General features: G+C 51.1%; 1 protein-coding gene across 1 annotated transcript; it reads left to right on the top strand.

The window, feature by feature from the left end:
• Positions 1-2,270: 2,270 nt before the first annotated feature.
• UBE2J2 (ubiquitin conjugating enzyme E2 J2) lies at positions 2,271-19,246 on the top strand. The gene is made up of 7 exons (XM_077250118.1): positions 2,271-2,463; positions 5,889-6,019; positions 9,691-9,731; positions 11,689-11,791; positions 11,909-12,047; positions 12,965-13,045; positions 18,312-19,246. Exons 2-7 carry the CDS (start codon positions 5,889-5,891, stop codon positions 18,594-18,596), a joined length of 780 nt encoding a protein of 259 aa, XP_077106233.1. The 5' UTR covers positions 2,271-2,463; the 3' UTR covers positions 18,597-19,246.
• The last annotated feature ends 6,162 nt before the right edge of the window (positions 19,247-25,408 follow it).

Below are 25,408 nucleotides of genomic sequence, written 5' to 3'. Positions count from 1 at the left end.
CACACATGCTGTGTGCTTCACAATTCAGTGCTATTCTTGCGTTTTCTTGTCCAGCTTAGATTGTGTCAGTATTTTCTCAGTCTTGTTGGATTCTCTGGAGTGGCAGATTTACATTCCATGTCTTTAGTTAGATTGTGGAACTTTTTGTATTATCTACTGTGGATATTTTTGTAAGGGTTTTAATACTGACCGCCTAGTAATCTGTCCTATCCTTTCCTATTTAGCTAGAGTGGCCTTTTTTGCTAAATCTTGTTTTCTACCTGCGTGTGTCTATTCTTCTCCTACTCACAGTCATTATTCGTGGGGGGCTGCCTATCCTTTGGGGGTCTGCTCTGAGGCAAGGTAGCATTCCTATTTCCATCTATATGGGTATTTAGTCCTCCGGCTGTGTCGAGGTGTCTAGGGTTTGTTAGGCACACCCCACGGCTACTTCTAGTTGCGGTGTTAGTTCAGGATTTGCGGTCAGTACAGGTTCCACCGACTCCAGAGAAAGTTTCATGCGGCTCCAAGGTCACCGGATCATAACAGTTTATGCCCCACAGCAAGCCTTTGAAGGTTCGAGGGACTCCAGGGGCACCAGCAGCTTCAAATATCTGTTTGCTGGTTTGTAATGGCTTTTTAGCAGCTGCTCTCTTAATCCGATGAACTTGCCTGGCAGAAACCTTCCTCATTATGCCTTTATCAGCACGAACACGTCTGTGCTCAGATTCAGCCACAAATCTCTTAACAGTACGATGATCAAGCTTAAGTTTTCAGGAAATATCTAATGTTTTCATCCCTTGACCAAGGCATTCCACTATTTGATACTTTTCAGCAGCAGAGAGATCATTTTTCTTTCCCATGTTACTTGAAACCTGTGGTCTGCTTAATAATGTGGAGTAGTAGATAATGTGAGTAGTTTTCCTTTAATTAGAATCACCTGGAAAACTAATTATCACATGAGTTTAAGATTGATTTCAGTGATCCATTGAGCCCTGAGACACAATACCATCCATGAGTTTATTTGAAAAACAAAACAATTAAATTTTTATGACACTTAAATCCATTTTGCCGAATAATTTGGGACACGGTATAGTCATACATTCAACAATACAGTATCAATAGAAATATCAGCTCAGGGCACAGAAAATGAGAAAACAAGTCCCCGCAGAGCTCCATGTATGTAGAGATGAAAACGTTAAAAATGGCAGAAGATGGCGACTAGAGCTAAGTTTTTTTAATTTTTATCATTTAAAAACTATCCACATTTGGTATGGCTTTGAGGTTGTGTGTTGCTATATGGTGCTGTTTCGTGTGTCGCTATATGGCGCTGTTTTGTGTGTTGCTATATGGCGCTGTTTTGTGTGTTGCTATATGCTGCTCTGTTTCGTGATGCTATATGGCGCTGTTTTGTGTGCCGCTATATGGGGTTGTTTCATGTGCCGCTATATGACTATCTCTGTTTCGTGTGTCGCTATATGGCGCTCTGTTTCATGTTTCGCTATATGATGCTGTTTCGTGTGTTGCTATATGGCACTCTGTATCGTGTGATGCTATATGACGCTGTTTCGTGTGCCACTATATGATGCTGTTTTGTGCGCTGCTATATGATGCTGTTTCGTGATGCTATATGACACTCTGTTTTGTGTGCCGCTATATGGTGCTGTTTCGTGATGCTATATGATGCCGTTTCGTCTGTCGCTATATGACGCTGTTTCGTGATGCTATATGACGTTGTTTCGTGTGCCGCTATATGGCGCTGTTTCGTGATGCTATATGACGCTCCGTTTCGTGTGTCGCTATATGGCGCTGTTTCGTGATGCTATATTGCGCTGTTTCGTGTGCCGCTATATGACAATCTGTTTCGTGTGCCGCTCTATGGCGCTGTTTTATGTGCCGTTATATGGCGCTGTTTCGTGATGCTATATGACGCTGTTTCGTGTGTCGCTATATGAATCTGTTTCGTGTGCCTCTATATGGTGCTCTGTTCCGTGTGTCGCTATGTGGCGCTGTTTCATGTGCCGCTATGTGGCGCTGTTTTGTGTGCCGCTATATGAAGCTGTTTCATGTGCCGCTATATAGTGCTCTGTTTTGATGCTGTGCATAATAACGAGGAGCAAAAAAAAGCAAATATCTGATAAAGAGAAATAAAATGTGAGCAAATCGGTTTCATCACCATAAAGGTGACGGCTCAGAGCTGTACTCTGCATTATGGGCTGTGTACTGACATATACTACAGGCTGTGACGTCACTTAGAAGACTAACAACCACAGACGGGACGTCACCACGCCGCTCTGCTGCTGCACGTACACCGTTACCATAACAACCAGCGCTTCCAAGCTGACTGCTCTGAGCTCAGGGTACCGGAAGCGGAAGTCGTAGTGCCCGGAGCGGCCATATTGGAAGCGGGGGAGGAAATAGACAGGAGGCGATCGAGGAGGAGGAAAAAAAGAAAAGAGAAGCGCGCTGAGCCCGGGCTGAGAGGTGAGCAGGCGGCGGGGTTATGTCACTGCGGAGCACCGGGAGCGGGAGAAGGAAGGGAGCAGGAAGCGGCGGGCGGGCTGCTGGGGATGGTTGTGGCCAGGCCCTGGCGGAGGAGGCGGCACCCAGTGCTGTTGTCACCTGGGGAGGATTCTGGGGGATATTGGCATCAAGTGTGCCGGGGACCTGGTGCTCGGGGGTGACAGACCCCCAATGTCTGCCATGGACCCCACTGATCAGCGCTCGTCTGTTCCTATGGAGACCAGACACTTCCTGATCACTGCTGGCACAGTCAGCACAGCTGTTGTAACCTGCACGGAGCCGCATATGACGATCTGCCATGTACTGTCCATAGAGGAGCAGGCTTTACGCGACTCTGTGCTTCCAGAATTCCTCATGAAATAGCTATTTTGATGCATCTATTCCTCTAGTTTTGCATCACGCTGTTCCTCTGTTATTCCTGAATTTACTCTGGGATCTCCTCTTCCCTCCCAACCCCCGTCCTTTCCTCCGCAGACTCCACTGCCCTCCCAACCCCCGTCCTTTCCTCCGCAGACTCCACTGCCCTCCCAACCCCCGTCCTTTCCTCCGCAGACTCCACTGCCCTCCCAGCCCCCCGTCCTTTCCTCCGCCGACTCCAATGCCCTCCCAGCCCCCCGTCCTTTCCTCCTCCTCCGCCGACTCCAATGCCCTCCCAGCCCCCCCGTCCTTTCCTCCTCCTCCGCCGACTCCACTGCCCTCCCAGCCCCCCCGTCCTTTCCTCCGCCGACTCCACTGCCCTCCCAGCCCCCCGTCCTTTCCTCCTCTGCGGACTCCACTGCCCTCCCAGCCCCTGTCTTTTCCTCCTCTGCGGACTCCACTGCCCTCCCAGCCCCCCGTCCTTTCCTCCGCCGACTCCACTACCCTCCCAGCCCCCCGTCCTTTCCTCCTTCCCTGCCGCCGACTCCACTGCCCTCCGAGCCACCCGTCCTTTCCTTCTTCTCTGCAGACTCCACTGCCTTCCCAGCCACCTGTCCTTTCCTCCTCCGTGGACTCCACTGCCCTCCCAGCCCCCCGTCCTTTCCTCCTCCGTGGACTCCACTGCCCTCCAAGCCACCCGTCCTTTCTTCCTCCTCCGCGGACTCCACTGCCCTCCCAGCCACCCGTCCTTTCCTTCTTCTCTGCAGACTCCACTGCCCTCCCAGCCACCTGTCCTTTCCTCCTCTGCAGACCCCATTGCCCTTCCCGCCACCCCTCCTTTCCTCCTCCGCAGACTCTACTCTCTGCACTGAACAAGAATATTGGGCCTCTGAATTTAATCATCTTAGTCCTTTTGTCCTCTGACGTAATCTGTTGGGGGACATCCGAGAAGACCCCATACACAATAGATGGGCGGCTGAAATTGGTTAATTTGGCTGAGCTTTAAGGTGTCTGGGACCCTTTAGACTACAGCGTCACCCAGTGGAGGTCTGAGAGATGACATCCATATACACAGCTCCACCGAAACCATCATTCCGGCCCTTCAGCTTTATTGAGCCTGATGAGTAGTGTCTGCTTTTTCGCAGTGTGTACTGAGCGCTTTTTGCTCACACTGGAGTCCGGGCTTCTTCTGTCTCTTCTGCTTAAGCCCCTGTTTCGCCCCCTAGACCCCTCCGGTTTCTTTTTTTCTTTTTCTTTCTACAGGAGTGAATACACTTTGTGTGGCTGCTCCGACCGATGGATAATATCTGCCACAAGTGTGAACAGAGCCTTTTTTTTTTTTACTTGGTCTTATAAGGATATGTGCACACGTTGCGGATTCTAATTACGGAACAGGTGTAAAACGCTGCGTAATCCGCACAAAGAATTGACATGCTGCGGAAAATAAACCGCTGCCTTTCTGCGTGCAATTTTCCACAGCATGTGCACTGCGGATTTGGTTTTCCATAGGTTTACATGGTACTGTACAACGCATGGAAAACTGCTGCGGATCCGCAGCCAAATCCGCAACGTGTGCACATACCCTTACTCTGTTTTAGGCTTTGCTGTTGATCGCAGTTGGTATAGGTTCTCTGCCATCCCATTATCATCCCACAGTAGATGGACCCTTGTGTATCACTATGTTGATAGACTTCTAATCCCTGCGTTCCTCCAGATATTCGGTTATGGCGCTGTACTGGGTGACTTCAAAGTGCTTGTCTTTATGAGCTGCGCACGTAGCACCGCCCAGAGCTATGGCGCTGTTTATTTGGGTCATTAGGTCCCCGGCTGGACATGATTTTGGCTGCCATGATATGTCTGCTCTTCAGCATCTGTATTACGACTGCGATACTTGTTCCTGGAAGTCCCCAAACTCAGATCACTGTAAAACATAAGAATCATCCACCTGATTAGCCCCTCTTTATGGAAGGTGTGAAGTGGCACAAGTCACGTCTTTCACTTAAAGGGGTTCTCCAAGATTGGAGAAAGTTATGACAAAGGCAGGTAATGTGATAAAATGTCATTAATAAGCATCACTTACTTGCCCTCTGCTGATGCCCACCAGTCTTTGTTTAAGGGGCGGCAGCGGTGACGTCCTTTCTACAACACATCGTAACCAATCGCTTCTCTCCTTCTGTCTACGTGGCATCACCACTGAGGCCAGTCACTGGCTGCAGCGGTCACGTGTTGTACACAGGATGTCACTGCTGCTGCCTGGTAAAGAAAGCCTAGTCAGGGGCAGCAGTGGCTGTAACAGGTAAGAAATGCTTACTTTATTGTTTTACAGCAGTACTCTGCATTTCCTCCCCCCCAATTTTTTATTTTATCAGACAATCCCTTTTAAAGGTTTTTTTTTTTTTTTTTTCAACTTCGTAAATGGGTAAAATTGGAAAGTGTTTGTAAAAACAAACAACTTTGCAATTTTCTTGTTACCAAACATCCTTTTTGTTCTCAGGAACTGATGGATTCTTAATTTGTTGCTCATTGCCTTGGTTACCGGCCACCTCCTTAGTATTATCAGAGATGTCTGGTCTCTTACATGAGGAGCGCAGTACTTACACCTCTTTCCAATAAGAGCTTGTAAGCGCTGGACGGATCACTGGATCCAACCTGTGTACGTGCCCCTGATGTGGAAGAGGCAAAGCTGCCATTTGTAGATGTACACAGCTGCTGCTTAAATATACACAGCATTGGACGGCGCTCAGTTCAGAACCGCAGCCATGTCAATCATCGGGAGCACACCGCTCCCCAGCATGCAGGATACTGGGAGGCAGGGGAGCGGCATGCTCCTGAAGATCCATGCTGAGAACCCTTTTGAAGCAAATCTCCTTAGGATTGGTCATGAACATTAGATTTGTGGGGTCCTGCTGTTTGATGAAGCCTGCGTGTCTCCCGTCAGTGTCATTGTAGATGTGTACATTACGTAGGCTGCTATAAGGACATCACATCTGTGACCTCTACACGTCTCCTGTCTTCTTCTTTTCGTGTAGATGAGCAGCAACAGTAATAAGAGAGCACCAACCACTGCAACACAACGGTTAAAGCAGGACTATCTGAGGATCAAAAAAGACCCAGTGCCTTACATTTGCGCTGAACCTCTTCCGTCAAATATTTTGGAATGGTGAGTACCTGTCCCACGGGGGTGTCCACGGCCGTGATAATCTATAGTGGGATTTCCAATACATGGGAGCCTCCAGCACGCTAGCTGTCGCCGCACATGTCCGCGGACTTGCCCCGTGTATTCTGAGCCTCCTGTCCAATTAGACATGTATGTGTCAGGTTTGGTCGTGTAGTTATTTTAGTCCCTGGCTATCATCAGTTGATTATTCTGCCAAAGGACTTTCTGTAGGTCCATGAAGTCTCAAGACATCGCTCCTTCAAGGACATAATAGTCATTGGTATGACGGGAACGAGAAGTGAAACAACAAACGCCAATGCCTGTGTACGGGGGCCGGTGTGATACGCCAGAGTTTAGCTGCTCTGTACCCTTTACAAATACTATATCCCCCTGCACAGGTAACTGGGTGACTGCTTACACCTGTCCCTTAGGTTTCAGTTCCACAGCAAATTTTCCATAGGGAATACTGAAATCCTCAATGACTGGGGTGCAAATAGTAGTCACTATGGAGCCCTGTGCTTTGGGAGATCGGTGGCTTCATCCTCATGGAGGTCTGGCATTTAGATGACAAGTCTGATCTACTAATGTAAGCTTTGCAAGAGCTACAGGACACCTAGCTAAACCCCATTGAAGTGGACGTGTCTGCTGCAGTACCGCACACGGCCTGAGTACAGGTGTGTCGCTATTTTTCAAAGCTAGCCGCCACGTTATATTAATCCTGAATAAAGGTACCGTCACACTAAACGACTTTATAACGATATCGCTAGCGATCCGTGACGTTGCAGCGTCCTCGCTAGCGATATCGTTTAGTTTGACACGCAGCAGCGATCAGGATCCTGCTGTGATATCGCTGGTCGGAGCTAGAAGTCCAGAACTTTATTTGGTCGTCAGGTCGGCGTGTATCGTCGTGTTTGACAGTAAAAGCAACGATGCCAGCAATGTTAAACATGGAGCTAACGACCTGTGAGAACGATAAGTGAGTCACCGTTACGTCACAGGATCGCTCCTGCATCGTTCTGGAGCTGCTGTGTTTGACATCTCTACAGCGACCTAAACAGCGACGCTGCAGCGATCGGATCGTTGTCTATATCGCTGCAGCGTCGCTTAGTGTGACGGTACCTTAACAACTAGACAGAAGAGGGCCACTCTGAGGTCTCGTAAATATATATATTTTTTTATGTGCACCACGTAGATAAGTACACCTCCACAGTGCAGCGACGTGTCGCTTGTTCTTCTGGGTGAGAGGCTGGTATTTGTTTTATAGTGTTCAGCTTTCTAAGGTCACGTGTATAGAAGTTCACACGTGGAGCAAACAAACCAAAAGGCCGTGTGTGCACAGAGCTTGTTTATTGGGTCTGAGCGATACCAGCAGCTGTTCAGTATTGTCCTCTGTCTGCTGGGGTTATAGTGACCTGACTTCTCTGGATGGCAACATTTTATTTTTTTTTTGTTCTTCATAAAAAATGTGTGAGTAATACGCACATCTATGGTGTGTGTGTGTGTGTTTGTACATACATACAGTCTGTGTGCTATGATGGCATAGAAACTCACTCGGGGGGGGGGAAATGGTTACACTAAAAACTGCAACTTACCCTGCCGGTTCCTGTAAAGACTAGAGATCCTGACCCCGCAGTCCCTAGTGGTTCCTGCTTGAGCAGAGATGGCCCTAACCACACACTGGACGACGGAAACTCAGACCTGTGGTGCATGAAAGGCCGTCGAGCGCTTCACGTTCCTCCTAAAGATCTGGAGGGCAGAGCAGAGTGCAAACTACCTACAGAAGGGAAAGTGTGCTGAAATAGAAAGGGGTCCCAGAGTGAGTAAAGCAAACCACAAAATAAAGGAATAATTACCGTATTTTTCGGACTAAAAGACGCACTTTTTTCCCCAAAAATTTTGGAGGAAAATGGGGTTGTGTCTTATAGTAAGAATATACTTACAAATACCGTGGCGGTGGTCCCGGTCTGACGCTGCAGCCTCCCTTCCCAGGCTGGTGCGGCTCTCTGTTGTGGCTGTGGCGGTGCTCTGTGGGGCTCTGCTGGCATTTCGTGAATGCCCAGAGGCCCACACAGATCCATTCCTGCGATGCGGTGGCCTCCAGGAAAATGGCTGCTGCGGGGCTGTGCATGCTCAGATTCAGATCTCAGCAACACAGGCCACCGCCGCCCCACAGAGCACCTGTCACAAAATGCCGGCAGAGCCCCACCACACATCAGAGCAGCACCAGCCTGGGATGGGATTTCCCAGAGGCCTCCGCACCATCCTGGAACACTGAACAACCCCTGTGACCACTCCTCCACCTGTGCCGAAACCCCTCCCTGGTAAGCTGAATTCGGACTGTATGATGGACCCCCATTTGACACTCCCCCCCCCCCCCCCCCTATTTTCCTTTTGAAAATTTGGGGTGTATCTTATGGTCTATTGTCCTTATGGTCTTATAGTCTATGGTCCTTATGGTCTTATAGTCCGAAAAATATGGTACATAGTGTTGGAAAATAAGCCGCCTACTTCCTAAAAAGAACAGAAAATGGGTGCAAGGTAAAGGTTAAAAACAGCAGAAGGAATAAACCCTAGCTAGTCTTTCACTGATGGGTTTAAACTACTGCAGTATGGCTGGACATCCCAGTGAGACTATCATCAGCAAGAAATACCAGCAGGAGGAGAGTATATAACCCGAAAGGTGATAGGGCAGACAAATGATTAAATGAAAACACCAGTTACCTTATAAAGACTGAAGCAAGGATAACAGAAACTAAACACCCGGAGAAAAGGTGTATCTGCTGTGACTCCGACCACAAAGAACAGGCTCAAGGGTTCAAACCCAGGCCCATGACACATCTGCATCGTTGAGATTCCCTCATATTGGATGGGAAGAACAGTTCAGCATACAGTGTTATTACACGATCACATCAGATGACACAATGGATCTCTTTTGGACCCCTTTTAAAAAAAAAAAAAAAAAAAAAAAAAAAAAAACCATTGGGGTCTGTAGGGTGCTATTGGTGTCTATTGTTTTTAAAGGAACTCTCGATGAAGAGCTGACCATAAATGCACAATGACTGGACATTTCATTGACCTGACTGCTAAAGAAAAAGGAAAAATAAAAGCTTTCTATTTTCACACCTGCCTGAAACTTTGCATGGTACTGTGTATAAATGATATTTTTATACATATTTATCACTCTGTACAGAGCAACATTTTAGGCAGATATGAATAGAATGCTGCAGAGTAGTAAAATGTAAGTGCTTTATAAAGGGGAAAAAAAAGTTTTAATAGTTTATCAATTGTAAAAGTGAATGAAACAGGACTTGGAAATAAAACTTTTAGGATATGTGCATATGAATTTTCATTCAAGCGGTCGAAAACAATGACATTTCTAGTGGAAACTTCTTTGGAAAAAGCTCCTATGGCGGTTTGCACACGGCATCTTCTTCAGGCCATTTCCGCCTGAAAAAGCGTCGCATGAAATTAACGCAATGCACAGAAATGTCAAAATGATGCAAACTTGCTCCATACTCCTTTAAAAACTTAGGTCGCATAAACCCAAATAGTTTTACGTGGCGCTGGAAAACCACCACTAGGCAAAATGTAAAATAAAAGCAAAAAATCTAAAACGTATTGGGTTTGTTTTGGCTGGGTAATAGTTGATGCCTCTTTTCCTTTTCTCCTTGCAGGCATTATGTGGTCCATGGACCTGAGATGACACCTTATGAAGGTAAGTCACTATTAATGGCATTTGAGGTATCTATTCCCCCCCCCCCCACTATCGTTACTATTACAAAATGGTTATCACTAAAAAGGAAAGCAATGGGGGCAATGCGCTCCTGATGATTGACACTTTGTGCCAGCAGCGTGGTTGTGCCGCTGACCCCAACCATGTCCTCTCCGATGTTGCAGTAGCTTTGCCTCTGCAGCATTGGAGGTGCACAGAGACCCTGAAGCTGGCCGGATCCAGCAATCTGGCCAACTTCAGAGCAGCGCTTACAAGTTCTGCAGCAAAGAGCTTGTAAGCACTCTTCTCTTCTTGCCTAGGAGACCGGCCACTTCTAATAGCCTGCAGTGGAAGCCGGTAAATGTACGGGTGTTTGCAAATAATGCCTTTTTCATGTGGATTATTGCCTGTAATCTGCCTGATAACGCACATTAAAAATTGAATGTAATGCACAGCATTGTAAAAAGAACACTGCTGTGCACACGTTCAGTCTTCTGTCACTTCTTTTACCCGCTTCAGGGTCCAGAAATAATGAAGCGGGTAAAAGAAGTAGCATGTTCATTTTTTGGGTGGCTTCATTTGGTAGCCCCGTGATCTTTTGCAGTTGAAAGTATAGAGAAAAAAAGAAAGTCACTAAGCCATTTCATTGAAAAGACCGCTGGAGGAATTAAAGGGAACCTGTCACTCCCAAAATGGAAGATGAGCTAAGCCCACCGCCATCAGGGGCTTATCTACAGCATTCTGTAATGCTGTAGATAACCCCCCGATGTATCTTGAAAGATGAGAAAAAGGTTAAATTATACTCACCTTCCGATCCGATCTGATGGGTGTCGCGGTCTGGTCCGGGCCCTCCCATCTTCTTAGGATGACGTCCTCTTCTTGTCTTCACGCTGCGGCTCCGGTGCAGGCATACTGTCTGCCCTGTTGAGGGCAGAGCCAAGTACTGCAGTGCACAGGTGCCGGGCCTCTCTGACCTTTCCTGGTGCCTGCGCACTGCAGTACTTTGCTCTTCCCTCAACAGGTCAGACAAAGTACGCCGGAGCCGCAGCGTGAAGACAAGAAGACGTCATCGTAAGAAGATGGGAGGCCCGGACCTGAGACACCCATCGGACCGGACCGCAGCGGGACCGCTCCTGGGTGTGAGTATAATCTAACCTCTTTATCTCATCTTTCAGGATACATCCTGGGCTAAGGCTACTTTCACACTAGCGTCGGTACGGGTCCGTCGCTAAGCGTCGGGCCGACGTACCGACACGTTGTGAAAATTATGCACAACGTGGGCAGGGGATGCAGTTTTTCAACGCATCCGCTGCACATTCTAAAGTCCGGGGAGGGGGGGGGGCGGAGTTCCGGCCGCGAATGCGCGGTAGGAAATGGCAAACGCGCGGACGAAAAAACGTTCCCTTGAACGTTTTTTCGTGCCGACGGTCCGCCAAAACACGACGCATCCAAGTGCACGACGGACGAGACGTGTGGCCATACATCGCGATCCGTCAGCAATACAAGTCTATGGGCAAAAAATGCATCCTGCGGGCACATTTACAGGATCTGTTTTTTGCCCAAAACGACGGATTGCGACGGATTCCTAAAAACGCTAGTGTGAAAGTAGTCTTATCCACAGCATTCCAGAATGCTGTAGATAAGCCCCCGATGCCGGCGGGTTATCCCATCTTCCATTTTGGGGGTGACAGGTTCCCTTTAAGATTAAGACGTCTTGTGCACTTGGGAATAACCGTTTTAATAGCGGTGTCACCGTCATATGAAAGTTTTCAGCCTCTGATACTTTTTAGATTTTTTTTTTTTTTTCCCCCAAAATTTATCTTTAATTTATGGACAGTCTGCATTGAAATTTTTACCTATAACCCATCCATGGATTGCTATATTAGGACAGACCAGCGAGTATTTCACTTTGGGTGATATCTTATTAATTGTAGCTGTAAACTTGTCTGATCTCTTGCAGGTGGCTACTACCATGGAAAGCTAATATTCCCCCGAGAATTCCCATTCAAGCCTCCCAGTATTTATATGATTACTCCAAATGGCCGGTTTAAATGTAACACACGGTAAGTTTAGTTTGCCAGACTATGTCTGTGATTTGGATTTTTTTCTTTTTTTCTTTATTTAATAAAAATAATAATGTTCCGAATAAGTAATCACTATTCTTATAAATCCCCCGGTAGACTCTGCCTTTCAATCACAGACTTCCACCCCGACACTTGGAATCCTGCATGGTCGGTATCCACAATCCTCACAGGACTCCTCAGCTTCATGGTGGAGAAAGGACCCACACTGGGCAGCATCGAGACCTCAGACTTCACAGTACGTGGCACCATTATTGCGTTATATGGATCTGCCTACCACAGGCATATCCCATTGGGCAATGTGGGTGATATGCTGAGATAACATGCAATAAAGGTAATCGGTCAGCAGGTTCATGCTATGCAATCCGAGAGGTTTGTCCTATGTAATCTGAGTGCATCATGATGTAGGGGCTGAGGGGCTGAGAGCCTGATTCCAGTGATGTCACTTACCAGGCTGATTGCTGCAGTTTAGATAAAAGCTGCTAATCAGTGGCGTGGAAGAGCAATAGTGTTAAAGCAACATTGCAATAAGAAGCGATGAAAATATTATATCTACCCCAAAATGGTATACATAAAAAACGTCAAGACGCAAAAAAACCCAAAAAAACTCATACTGTGCCAAATCACGAGAATTGAAAACGTTACAAGTTTTAGGTAATGATGACAAATGCAACTTGTTCTTACAAATTTCCAATTTTTTTTTTTCACTACTTAAATAAAAGAAATAAAAAAACAAAAAAAAACCAAAATCTATACAGGTTTGGTATCTGCGTAATTGTACTGACCTGGAGGATCCTATTACCAGGTCATTTTTATCATATGGTGACCATGGTAAATAAAAACCCAAGAAACCATTGTGGAATTGCACTTTTTTGGCACTTTTTTTTTTCCTTCTTTCCAGTGCATCATATGATAAAATGAATGGTGTTATTCAAAAGTACAACTCATCCTACAAAATAATAAAAAAATAAAAACAAGCCCTCATACGACTATGGGAACGAAAAAATGAAAGTTATGGCTCTTGGAAGAAGGGGAGAGTTAACTTGAAAATGGGATAAACTTCCCCCAGAAAATGGCCCAGTCATGAAAGTGAAAAATGTCAAAAACCTGCTGACGGTTTCCTTTTTTAACTTTTTTTTTTTTTTTCTTTTGCAGAAGCGTCAACTCGCAGCACAAAGTTTAGCATTTAACTTAAAGGATAAAGTTTTCTGTGAGCTTTTCCCTGAAGTAGTAGAGGTAAGTGGTCTCCCCCAGGCAAGAAGGGACCATTTACTTGTATCAGAATAAACGTTTTTTTTTTATGTTCAGGGTGAATTCACACGATGCAGATTTTATTGTAGAAAGTTCTGCAGTTGTCCTAGCCCGGAAATTACTGCAAGGAAATCTGCAAGTTGGAGAATAACCCAAAGGGGATGTGCACACTGCGTCTTTTTCAGGTGGATTCCTCCTTAAAATGCGCTCTGTAAACTTAAAAAAAATAAAAATTAACTTAATTTACAGCAGTGCAAAAACAATTTGCAGTGCACGTGTTCTATTTATTTATTTATTTATTTATTTTAAACTTTGGTTAACCACTTCAGGGTTAAAATTATTTATTTTCTTTAAAAATGAGCTCGTGGCAAAGATGCAACATAAATGGCAAAGAAGATGATTCAGGAAAAAATGGCTAATGGTTTCCTGAAGCTTCTTCCTCCTCAAAAATTATGCAGGTTTATAAGACGTCATGTGCACATATCCAAAATACCGTATATACTCGGGTATAAGCTGAGGCACCTCATTTTGCTATGAAAAACTGGGAAAACTTATTGACTCGTATAAGTTGGGTATGCATTGTCTCCTCGTCCCCTGTCCTGGTGTGCGCGGTCTCCTCGTCCCCTGTCCTGGTGTGCGCGGTCTCCTCGTCCCCTGTCCTGGTGTGCGCGGTCTCCTCGTCCCCTGTCCTGGTGTGCGCGGTCTCCTCGTCCCCTGTCCTGGTGTGCGCGGTCTCCTCGTCCCCTGTCCTGGTGTGCGCGGTCTCCTCGTCCCCTGTCCTGGTGTGCGCGGTCTCCTCGTCCCCTGTCCTGGTGTGCGCGGTCTCCTCGTCCTCTGTCCTGGTGTACGCGGTCTCCTCATCCTGGTGTGCGCGGTCTCCCCGTCCTGGTGTGCGCGGTCTCCCCGTCCTGGTGTGCGCGGTCTCCCCGTCCTGGTGTGCGCGGTCTCCCCGTCCTGGTGTGCGCGGTCTCCCCGTCCTGGTGTGCGCGGTCTCCCCGTCCTGGTGTGCGCGGTCTCCCCGTCCTGGTGTGCGCGGTCTCCCCGTCCTGGTGTGCGCGGTCTCCCCGTCCTGGTGTGCGCGGTCTCCCCGTCCTGGTGTGCGCGGTCTCCCCGTCCTGGTGTGCGCGGTCTCCCCGTCCTGGTGTGCGCGGTCTCCCCGTCCTGGTGTGCGCGGTCTCCCCGTCCTGGTGTGCGCGGTCTCCCCGTCCTGGTGTGCGCGGTCTCCCCGTCCTGGTGTGCGCGGTCTCCCCGTCCTGGTGTGCGCGGTCTCCCCGTCCTGGTGTGCGCGGTCTCCCCGTCCTGGTGTGCGCGGTCTCCCCGTCCTGGTGTGCGCGGTCTCCCCGTCCTGGTGTGCGCGGTCTCCCCGTCCTGGTGTGCGCGGTCTCCCCGTCCTGGTGTGCGCGGTCTCCCCGTCCTGGTGTGCGCGGTCTCCCCGTCCTGGTGTGCGCGGTCTCCCCGTCCTGGTGTGCGCGGTCTCCCCGTCCTGGTGTGCGCGGTCTCCCCGTCCTGGTGTGCGCGGTCTCCCCGTCCTGGTGTGCGCGGTCTCCCCGTCCTGGTGTGCGCGGTCTCCCCGTCCTGGTGTGCGCGGTCTCCCCGTCCTGGTGTGCGCGGTCTCCCCGTCCTGGTGTGCGCGGTCTCCCCGTCCTGGTGTGCGCGGTCTCCCCGTCCTGGTGTGCGCGGTCTCCCCGTCCTGGTGTGCGCGGTCTCCCCGTCCTGGTGTGCGCGGTCTCCCCGTCCTGGTGTGCGCGGTCTCCCCGTCCTGGTGTGCGCGGTCTCCCCGTCCTGGTGTGCGCGGTCTCCCCGTCCTGGTGTGCGCGGTCTCCCCGTCCTGGTGTGCGCGGTCTCCCCGTCCTGGTGTGCGCGGTCTCCCCGTCCTGGTGTGCGCGGTCTCCCCGTCCTGGTGTGCGCGGTCTCCCCGTCCTGGTGTGCGCGGTCTCCCCGTCCTGGTGTGCGCGGTCTCCCCGTCCTGGTGTGCGCGGTCTCCCCGTCCTGGTGTGCGCGGTCTCCCCGTCCTGGTGTGCGCGGTCTCCCCGTCCTGGTGTGCGCGGTCTCCCCGTCCTGGTGTGCGCGGTCTCCCCGTCCTGGTGTGCGCGGTCTCCCCGTCCTGGTGTGCGCGGTCTCCCCGTCCTGGTGTGCGCGGTCTCCCCGTCCTGGTGTGCGCGGTCTCCCCGTCCTGGTGTGCGCGGTCTCCCCGTCCTGGTGTGCGCGGTCTCCCCGTCCTGGTGTGCGCGGTCTCCCCGTCCTGGTGTGCGCGGTCTCCCCGTCCTGGTGTGCGCGGTCTCCCCGTCCTGGTGTGCGCGGTCTCCCCGTCCTGGTGTGCGCGGTCTCCCCGTCCTGGTGTGCGCGGTCTCCCCGTCCTGGTGTGCGCGGTCTCCCCGTCCTGGTGTGCGCGGTCTCCCCGTCCTGGTGTGCGCGGTCTCCCCGTCCTGGTGTGCGCGGTCTCCCCGTCCTGGTGTGCGCGGTCTCCCCGTCCTGGTGTGCGCGGTCTCCCCGTCCTGGTGTGCGCGGTCTCCCCGTCCTGGTGTGCGCGGTCTCCCCGTCCTGGTGTGCGCGGTCTCCCCGTCCTGGTGTGCGCGGTCTCCCCGTCCTGGTGTGCGCGGTCTCCCCGTCCTGGTGTGCGCGGTCTCCCCGTCCTGGTGTGCGCGGTCTCCCCGTCCTGGTGTGCGCGGTCTCCCCGTCCTGGTGTGCGCGGTCTCCCCGTCCTGGTGTGCGCGGTCTCCCCGTCCTGGTGTGCGCGGTCTCCCCGTCCTGGTGTGCGCGGTCTCCCCGTCCTGGTGTGCGCGGTCTCCCCGTCCTGGTGTGCGCGGTCTCCCCGTCCTGGTGTGCGCGGTCTCCCCGTCCTGGTGTGCGCGGTCTCCCCGTCCTGGTGTGCGCGGTCTCCCCGTCCTGGTGTGCGCGGTCTCCCCGTCCTGGTGTGCGCGGTCTCCCCGTCCTGGTGTGCGCGGTCTCCCCGTCCTGGTGTGCGCGGTCTCCCCGTCCTGGTGTGCGCGGTCTCCCCGTCCTGGTGTGCGCGGTCTCCCCGTCCTGGTGTGCGCGGTCTCCCCGTCCTGGTGTGCGCGGTCTCCCCGTCCTGGTGTGCGCGGTCTCCCCGTCCTGGTGTGCGCGGTCTCCCCGTCCTGGTGTGCGCGGTCTCCCCGTCCTGGTGTGCGCGGTCTCCCCGTCCTGGTGTGCGCGGTCTCCCCGTCCTGGTGTGCGCGGTCTCCCCGTCCTGGTGTGCGCGGTCTCCCCGTCCTGGTGTGCGCGGTCTCCCCGTCCTGGTGTGCGCGGTCTCCCCGTCCTGGTGTGCGCGGTCTCCCCGTCCTGGTGTGCGCGGTCTCCCCGTCCTGGTGTGCGCGGTCTCCCCGTCCTGGTGTGCGCGGTCTCCCCGTCCTGGTGTGCGCGGTCTCCCCGTCCTGGTGTGCGCGGTCTCCCCGTCCTGGTGTGCGCGGTCTCCCCGTCCTGGTGTGCGCGGTCTCCCCGTCCTGGTGTGCGCGGTCTCCCCGTCCTGGTGTGCGCGGTCTCCCCGTCCTGGTGTGCGCGGTCTCCCCGTCCTGGTGTGCGCGGTCTCCCCGTCCTGGTGTGCGCGGTCTCCCCGTCCTGGTGTGCGCGGTCTCCCCGTCCTGGTGTGCGCGGTCTCCCCGTCCTGGTGTGCGCGGTCTCCCCGTCCTGGTGTGCGCGGTCTCCCCGTCCTGGTGTGCGCGGTCTCCCCGTCCTGGTGTGCGCGGTCTCCCCGTCCTGGTGTGCGCGGTCTCCCCGTCCTGGTGTGCGCGGTCTCCCCGTCCTGGTGTGCGCGGTCTCCCCGTCCTGGTGTGCGCGGTCTCCCCGTCCTGGTGTGCGCGGTCTCCCCGTCCTGGTGTGCGCGGTCTCCCCGTCCTGGTGTGCGCGGTCTCCCCGTCCTGGTGTGCGCGGTCTCCCCGTCCTGGTGTGCGCGGTCTCCCCGTCCTGGCGTGCGCGGTCTCCCCGTCCTGGCGTGCGCGGTCTCCCCGTCCTGGCGTGCGCGGTCTCCCCGTCCTGGCGTGCGCGGTCTCCCCGTCCTGGCGTGCGCGGTCTCCCCGTCCTGGCGTGCGCGGTCTCCCCGTCCTGGCGTGCGCGGTCTCCCCGTCCTGGCGTGCGCGGTCTCCCCGTCCTGGCGTGCGCGGTCTCCCCGTCCTGGCGTGCGCGGTCTCCCCGTCCTGGCGTGCGCGGTCTCCCCGTCCTGGCGTGCGCGGTCTCCCCGTCCTGGCGTGCGCGGTCTCCCCGTCCTGGCGTGCGCGGTCTCCCCGTCCTGGCGTGCGCGGTCTCCCCGTCCTGGCGTGCGCGGTCTCCCCGTCCTGGCGTGCGCGGTCTCCCCGTCCTGGCGTGCGCGGTCTCCCCGTCCTGGCGTGCGCGGTCTCCCCGTCCTGGCGTGCGCGGTCTCCCCGTCCTGGCGTGCGCGGTCTCCCCGTCCTGGCGTGCGCGGTCTCCCCGTCCTGGCGTGCGCGGTCTCCCCGTCCTGGCGTGCGCGGTCTCCCCGTCCTGGCGTGCGCGGTCTCCCCGTCCTGGCGTGCGCGGTCTCCCCGTCCTGGCGTGCGCGGTCTCCCCGTCCTGGCGTGCGCGGTCTCCCCGTCCTGGCGTGCGCGGTCTCCCCGTCCTGGCGTGCGCGGTCTCCCCGTCCTGGCGTGCGCGGTCTCCCCGTCCTGGCGTGCGCGGTGTCCTCGTCCTGGCGTGCGCGGTGTCCTCGTCCTGGCGTGCGCGGTGTCCTCGTCCTGGCGTGCGCGGTGTCCTCGTCCTGGCGTGCGCGGTGTCCTCGTCCTGGCGTGCGCGGTGTCCTCGTCCTGGCGTGCGCGGTGTCCTCGTCCTGGCGTGCGCGGTGTCCTCGTCCTGGCGTGCGCGGTGTCCTCGTCCTGGCGTGCGCGGTGTCCTCGTCCTGGCGTGCGCGGTCTCCTCGTCCTGGCGTGCGCGGTCTCCTCGTCCTGGCGTGCGCGGTCTCCTCGTCCTGGCGTGCGCGGTGTCCTCGTCCTGGCGTGCGCGGTGTCCTCGTCCTGGCGTGCGCGGTGTCCTCGTCCTGGCGTGCGCGGTGTCCTCGTCCTGGCGTGCGCGGTCTCCTCGTCCTGGCGTGCGCGGTCTCCTCTTCCTAAACCAAAAAGGCAAAAATATTTGTCAAAATAAAAAACGGCGATATATAACAATTTAGCCCCATGTATCACGAAAAAAGACACAAATTTTACACCTTGTTCGATTAAAAAAAAAAAAGTCCTTCATCAACATTTTTTTCTCTTAATCTTATTTTGTATTTATTTATTTTTTTTAAAAGGAAATAAAGGAGAAGCAACGAGAGCAAGAAGAGTTAAACAACCGGCCACAAACACTTCCTCTCCCCGACGTAGTGCCGGATACAGAAGCTCACATTGGTCAGAACGGTGCCGCACTTTTGAATGGTCATGTCCCCCTGGCAGCAGCAAATCACCCGGGTCTACAACAGCCAAACCGCAATCATGGACTTTTGGGGGGCGCGCTGGCCAATGTCTTTGTCATAGTGGGTTTTGCTGCCTTTGCCTACACAGTCAAGTATGTACTGAGAAGCATAGCTCAGGAATGACGAGCTTGCCGAGTGCGCCAATAAGAATCGGAGACCAAACTAGCGCTAGTCGGAGAGAGCGAACTGGACTGCTGGGAGGAGTTGGACTTGCTCGGCACTACGCTCGGGTTACTACTTTTCGTGCTACAGTTGTGCAAAGTGATATATTGTTGGCTCATGGGTTTAAGATTATAATTTTTTAGAACATGAGATGAGTGGTTGCGTGTTTTCCATGGCAGTAGAGAACCTGTCCACTGCAGGCTCCTACCAGGCATTTTCATTTTCTACCATCCAATTTAGTGCATAGAAAATTGGTGACCTAGAAGGTAACTTCTTTTTTTTTTTTTTTTTTTTAGTATGTTTTTTTTTTTCTTTTTTTTTATGGGCCAGGAAGGGAGACCTTATCCTCTTGATGATGGGGTCCACTTGCTTGCACCTCTTCCATTATACAGATTCTGAAGGATTGTCCTCTTTTTCTGGACAGCAGTGGTTATGTTCTAGCGTCTAATGTTCACGTCTTTATCGTCACACTTTTCTTTTATTTTTCCTCTTTTTATGTTGCTGTATATTTTAGGAATGAAAGTGAGGTGTATTTTATGATGAACACTGAAATGATTATATCAGTTAATTTATATCCTAATAAAAATGGGTAACAACCTTTTTTTATTAGATCACGGTGACCATGTCCAGAACTATGGCTGCTACTTCCGTCAACTCTGGCCTTTCCCGAGTGCTCCAATAGGCTTAGTATGTAGAACCTGATATATAATGATCCTTGGAAACCTGAAACGTCTCAATATTCTCCCCCTAGAATAGTAAGCGTGGATAGGAGGAGGCACAGTCCGGTTTTAAGATGGTAAGTTGGTTGACGATAGTTTTTGTCATGATTGCCTCCCATAGAAAGTGGAAACCATTTTTGCCATTGACAAGCAAGTTCTGACAAAATCCTAGGTGACTTATCTTAGAACTTGGCATTGTGGCATTCCTCAGATATTCCTCTGGGAAATGCATTACTATTACCTCTAATCTCTGACATTGTCACTGTTTAGCTACCTTCCGTATTTACACCAAAATTGCTGTCCCATTCTTCTTACATTTCCAAGAGAAGCAGAGGGACACCACGCAGTTCTAAGATAAGTAGCGGACACTGTTTGCCATCCTTTTCTTCATACGTTTCCAGGAGGCGTAACGAAGGAACATCATTGCGCACAGTTCTAAGAAAAGTTCCTCCAGAATTGTTTTCAAGGGCGATAAACGGGTATTTACTAAAATACTTGCTTTTTTTTTATAGCAGAGGGGAGGCACAAGTGACGTAAATGGCACAAGATGTATAGGCGACACAACTTATTTTATAAAACGGCACTACAGACGGATGAGGCAGTCAGGAACCTTAAAGTAATTGATTTCTAATCAGATCTTAATGGATTACAGTATATACTTAAAATGTTCAAGCGATCGCCACGATTTGGTTATGACGTCTTTACATTTTTGTATATTCGCTGTGCTGGCAAATGTACTGAGTTTTATAAACTTAATTCACTCCAATCTCTCCTTGTGGTACAGTGTGTCTCGCATTCGGGTCGTGCAAAGGAGCATTGATTATTCTAATATTTATGCCGGCGCACAGACAAGCCAAGATGTGATACATTTCGCGCTTCTTTCTTTGGCGAGCCTTTAAGACTGGTGGGATGTCAGCCGTAAAGAGCACTGTTTGCCAATATTGGCCTTATCAACCGTGCATTATTGCACAAAATAGCAGGATTCTATGAAAATAAAACCCTTTTTTTTTCACACTCCGTTGTGGGGATACATTGGGCACCAGTTATTTGGTCTCAGTTACTTGAACTCAGTCAAGGGGTTCTGGATGTCTTTCTGGAGTGCAACAATATTGTATCTTACAGTTTTTAAGATCTTTAGAAGGACGTAGATCTGGGGATTTATTCTGACGAAATACAGGCTGAATTGGATGAACAAATGTCTTTTCGGCCTTGCTAATTATGTTACTATGTTTGACTCTAATATTTTGTTGCACAGCCTTTTGAAGCAATCCCTGCAAATTTCTGTAACGCTCAATGAGACTTCTGCCCCAATCCACAGGTATTTTGGCTGCTCCATGTGTCTCAGGTGACAAGGCGCCTTCTCCAGACTGCAGGTTTTTCGCCTTCCACAGATATTCCATAGGATTTAGATCAGGGCTCATATAGAAGCCACTTCACAAGAGTTTGATGTTTGCTCTCAGGCATTCTTGGATGTTTTAGCTCATTATCCTGTTGGAGGACGAATGACCTGCGACACAGACCAAGCTTTGTGACACTGGGCCGCACATTTCACTCCAGAATGCCTTGATACTTTTGAGAAGTCATTGTACCTTGTACAAATTCAAGGCACTCTGCGCTCAAAAACATTACCAAAAAACCTACATGTTTCACAGTGGGTACATTGTTCTTCTGTAAGCTTCATTTTTGCACCTGTGAACATAGCTGATGTGACTTGCCAAAAAGCTCAAGTTTTGTCTAATATCCCACAAGCTTTGTGGCTTGTCAATATGCATTTTGGCATATTCCTGTTTTTTCTTATTTTTTATTATTATTATTTGCTTTCAACACTTGTCACTTGTTTCATCCTCCATCGTCTTCCATGAAGTTCAATTTGGTAAAGACAGCAACGGATGGCGAGGTCTAAAACTGATGGACTTTGACCTTGGCGTTCACCTCAAACCTATGGACGTTGTTCTTGGTGGACCTTGACCTTGGAGTTCACCTCTAACTGCTCGAAGATGTTCTGGGTGGACCTTGACCTTGGAGTTCACCTCTAGCCTCTGGAAGTTCTTTGTGGACCTTGACCTTGGAGTTCACCTCTAACCTCTGGAAGTTGTTCTGGGCTCTTTGGTTACCATTCATATTATTGGTCTCTTCAATTTGTCATCAGGTTTCCGCTTACCACCACGTCCACGGAGGTCGGCTATAGTCCCATACACCTTAGGGTATGTGTCCACTTTCAGGATGGCCGGCTGTTTGGACGGAGCGGCAAACCCGCTCCGCCCTAAGCCCTGCCCCCTTCTGTGACTCGATGATGCCGGATGTGTTCATTGCACACATCCGACATCATCGCACCCCACACATACGTCGCCGCAAGGTATAAGGACATGCTGCGATCTTAAAAGACGCGCAGCATGTCTGGAATCGCAGGGCCGCTGGGTGCGTGTTACCATGCATAGTGGAGACGGAATTTGATAAAATCCCCTCCACTATGCTGTAACATCTGGACGCTGCGTGTTTGACGCTGCGGCTCTGCTCAGCGTCAAACACGCAGCGTTTCCTGAACGTGGACACATACCCTAACACTTCTGAATAATACAGACAGCTATAGTAACAGGGACATCAAGCTGTTTGCAGGTGATCTTCTAGCCTTTACTTTTATCAGGTTTGTCTAGAATTGTTTTTCTACTGAGACAGCTCTCTGTTTAGCTTTTATTTGCTCCATGTTCAGTCTGGTACACACCATGATACCAAACAGAACCATGACTACTTTTCATCCTTCAAATAGATACCAAACACTTATATGACAACTATACACTCACCGGCCACTTTATTAGGTACACCATGCTAGTAACGGGTTGGACCCCCTTTTGCCTTCAGAACTGCCTCAATTCTTCGTGGCATAGATTCAACAAGGTGCTGGAAGCATTCCTCAGAGATTTTGGTCCATATTGACATGATGGCATCACACAGTTGCCGCAGATTTGTCGGCTGCACATCCCAAAGATGCTCCATACAAGGCAGGATGGATCCATGCTTTCATGTTGTTTACGCCAAATTCTGACCCTACCATCCGAATGTCGCAGCAGAAATCGAGACTCATCAGACCAAGCAACGTTTTTCCAATCTTCTACTGTCCAATTTCGATGAGCTTGTACAAATTGTAGCCTCAGTTTCCTGTTCTTAGCTGAAAGGAGTGGTACCCGGTGTGGTCTTCTGCTGCTGTAGCCCATCTGCCTCAAAGTTCGACGCACTGTGCGTTCAGAGATGCTCTTAGGCCTACCTTGGTTGTAACGGGTGGCGATTTGAGTCACTGTTGCCTTTCTATCAGCTCGACCAGTCTGCCCATTCTCCTCTGACCTCTGGCATCAACAAGGCATTTCCGCCCACAGAACTGCCGCTCACTGGATTTTTTTTCTTTTTCGGACCATTCTCTGTAAACCCTAGAGATGGTTGTGCGTGAAAATCCCAGTAGATCAGCAGTTTCTGAAATACTCAGACCAGCCCTTCTGGCACCAACAACCATGCCACGTTCAAAGGCACTCAAATCACCTTTCTTCCCCATACTGATGCTCGGTTTGAACTGCAGGAGATTGTCTTGACCATGTCTACATGCCTAAATGCACTGAGTTGCCGCCATGTGATTGGCTGATTAGAAATTAAGTGTTAACAAGAAGTTGGACAGGTGTACCTAATAAAGTGGCCGGTGAGTGTACATGATGTGATAATCTAACCTGAACACTCAATAGGGCCATGCATATTAGTAGTTAGGATTACACTGACCTATCAACACATGTTAAATAGGCATACTAACAGAACAGATGATCCAAAGGTCTAAACAGACTGAAGTAGTGGGGGGATTAGTCTCAGGGGACCTAAGCTGTTACCAACAGATATCTGTCACTCTATTATATTAAGCTATATTGGGCTTTGAATAGTACCCCATAAATTATTTTCAAAGTATGGATATGTTCTTTTAAATATCAAATGGAGTACATTTCATAGTATACCGTCACAATCTTGCTCAAGCTGGCCACTGAGTAACAATCACCTACCAACTTTATTTCTAAAGTATATACATAGTTACCAAGATATCGTAAATGCAATTTCTCTATCGCCTCTCATTGGGGACACAGGAACCATGGGTGTATTCTACTGCCACTAGGAGGCTGACACTATGCACAAAAAAAGTTAGCTCCTCCTCTGCAGTGTACACCCCATCGATTGGCATTATGAACCTCAGTTTAGCTTAGTGTCAGTAGGAGGTGGACACAGGTCTTTCATTAGACCCTTATCTACCTCAATGTGCGTCATTTTCTTACAGGTTTTCCCGGGAGATATACAGGGTGAACAGTCACACCTGTAGTCCCACAAGACGGCATATGAGTACGGCGTGTACTGCCACCCCGTATCCTCATAGATCCGACAGCAGGACCAAGATCCTAGCACACAAGCGTGCTTAGAAGTTCAGTGCTAGCTCCATCCCCCACCCACTCGCCCACCTGAGCCTGTCGGTTGGAGGAGACGAGGACGTCTATCACCAGCTCCCTGGACGTTTGATACCTTCCCCAGTATGAGGTTAGTAATTGACGGCGTGGGATGTTTAGGTGAGTATCCCACTTTCCCCTTCCCTCACGTACCTCTGGGTCCCTCTTCAAGTCGGGGTGGTCATGGGGGGTCCCTAGGGTTTTCTTTAATATCGTTTTCAGCGGGCGGGGAAATATGGGGCGAGAGTCATTGCTCCGTTCGGGCCCCTCTGGCGGCCTCATTGTTACAGGCGGCCGCACTGTTCCAGGCAGCTGCACTGCCTTTCTCGCGGCCGCACCTTGCTCTGAGCGTCACGGCAGCCCTATAGGTAGCCGTGCTGTTTTTGCTGCGGCCGCATCTTTATCTGCACGGCGGCCTTGCAGACAGCCGCGCCGTTTTACCTGGCGCCCGCACCTTTCCAGTACCGCGGCCCTCTCCGGCGGTCGCCGGCTTCTAATTTAGGCCCTGGCTTCTCCCGGGGCCTACTTCCGGCTATGTGACTCCGCCCACTTCCTGTTTCCTCAGGCGGGCTTTTCTCCCGCCCGACCATCACTCCCTGCCCTCCGGCGCCATCTTGGTGCTCACGACCCATGTGGCTATCTCCGCCCCCTTCCACTGCGCTGCTGAGTTGCATTTCAGCGCCACGCTCGCCTCTCGCCCTTTTCAGCGCACAGTCAGGCGTCCTTCTGCCCTCCGGATGACAATTTGACTGGATCGCTGCAGGAATCTTCCCTGGGGGATCATCTACAAGCTGGGCAATTTCTTCCGTCTGGAACCGCCTCATCTGCTGTGAGTAGTAGCTCTGCTCTGCAGACTGACACTCTCTGCTCTCCTGTCCCTCAACCTTCTGGCATTACTCAGGGGTTCATTCATGTCTAATTCTAAGGGAGGTCGCTCTCGCCCTCCAACTTCTTCCTCTACTTCCTCTGCCTTAGTCAAACACTTTACGTGTTCATCTTGTAACTGCAAACTTCCCTCAGGTCAGTCCTCTCCCCTCTGTCAGGCCTGCAGCAACCCCATTATGCCCACCGCCCAGGTTCCCCCTATTGCTCTGCTTGAGAGTGAAGCCTCCACCCCAGGCTGGGTATCCGCGTCACAATCGGGTAGCGGATCTAACACGGGTGTCCCAGACCCTTGTGTCTGTACTTGATAGGTTTACCCCTGCAGACCCCCGCAGTAGCCAGCGGGTCGCAGGAACCTCCGTCCGAGCCTCCCATTATAGGCTGCAAAAGATCCAGACAGGAACGCCGGTCTGAGTCCTCTTCTCGTTCCATCTCGCCACACGGTCCTTTTCTGCAGTCGGCTTCCCCCCGGTCCTCCTCACCTGAGTCAGGCGAAGCTCTCTCTGATGCGCCTTCAGAGGATAATTCGGAGCTGGATTCGAACCAAATTGCTACCATGAGGGATATGGTTCAGAGTCTTATTGGAGCAATCAACCAGACCTGTGGCATCAGAGATCCCGCTACGGAACCCGCAGATCAGGCAGTTTCGTTTAGACGGTCAAAAGCACCTTCCAAGGTTTTCGCTCCTCATCCTGAGTTCGATCAG

This window comes from Ranitomeya variabilis, chromosome 4, assembly GCF_051348905.1.
Source record: "Ranitomeya variabilis isolate aRanVar5 chromosome 4, aRanVar5.hap1, whole genome shotgun sequence".
NCBI classification, from domain to species: domain Eukaryota; kingdom Metazoa; phylum Chordata; class Amphibia; order Anura; family Dendrobatidae; genus Ranitomeya; species Ranitomeya variabilis.
Note: the sequence above shows the minus strand (reverse complement) of the source record. Positions and strands in the feature narration are given on the sequence as shown.

Excerpts from the sequence above, each read along its gene's own strand:
- UBE2J2 (XM_077250118.1), top strand. The coding sequence starts at position 5,889 with ATGAGCAGCAACAGTAATAAGAGAGCACCAACCACTGCAACACAACGG. Across the intron at positions 6,020-9,690 it reads CCGTCAAATATTTTGGAATG|GCATTATGTGGTCCATGGAC; the intron begins GTGAGTACCTGT and ends TTCTCCTTGCAG. Across the intron at positions 11,792-11,908 it reads CGGTTTAAATGTAACACACG|ACTCTGCCTTTCAATCACAG; the intron begins GTAAGTTTAGTT and ends ATCCCCCGGTAG.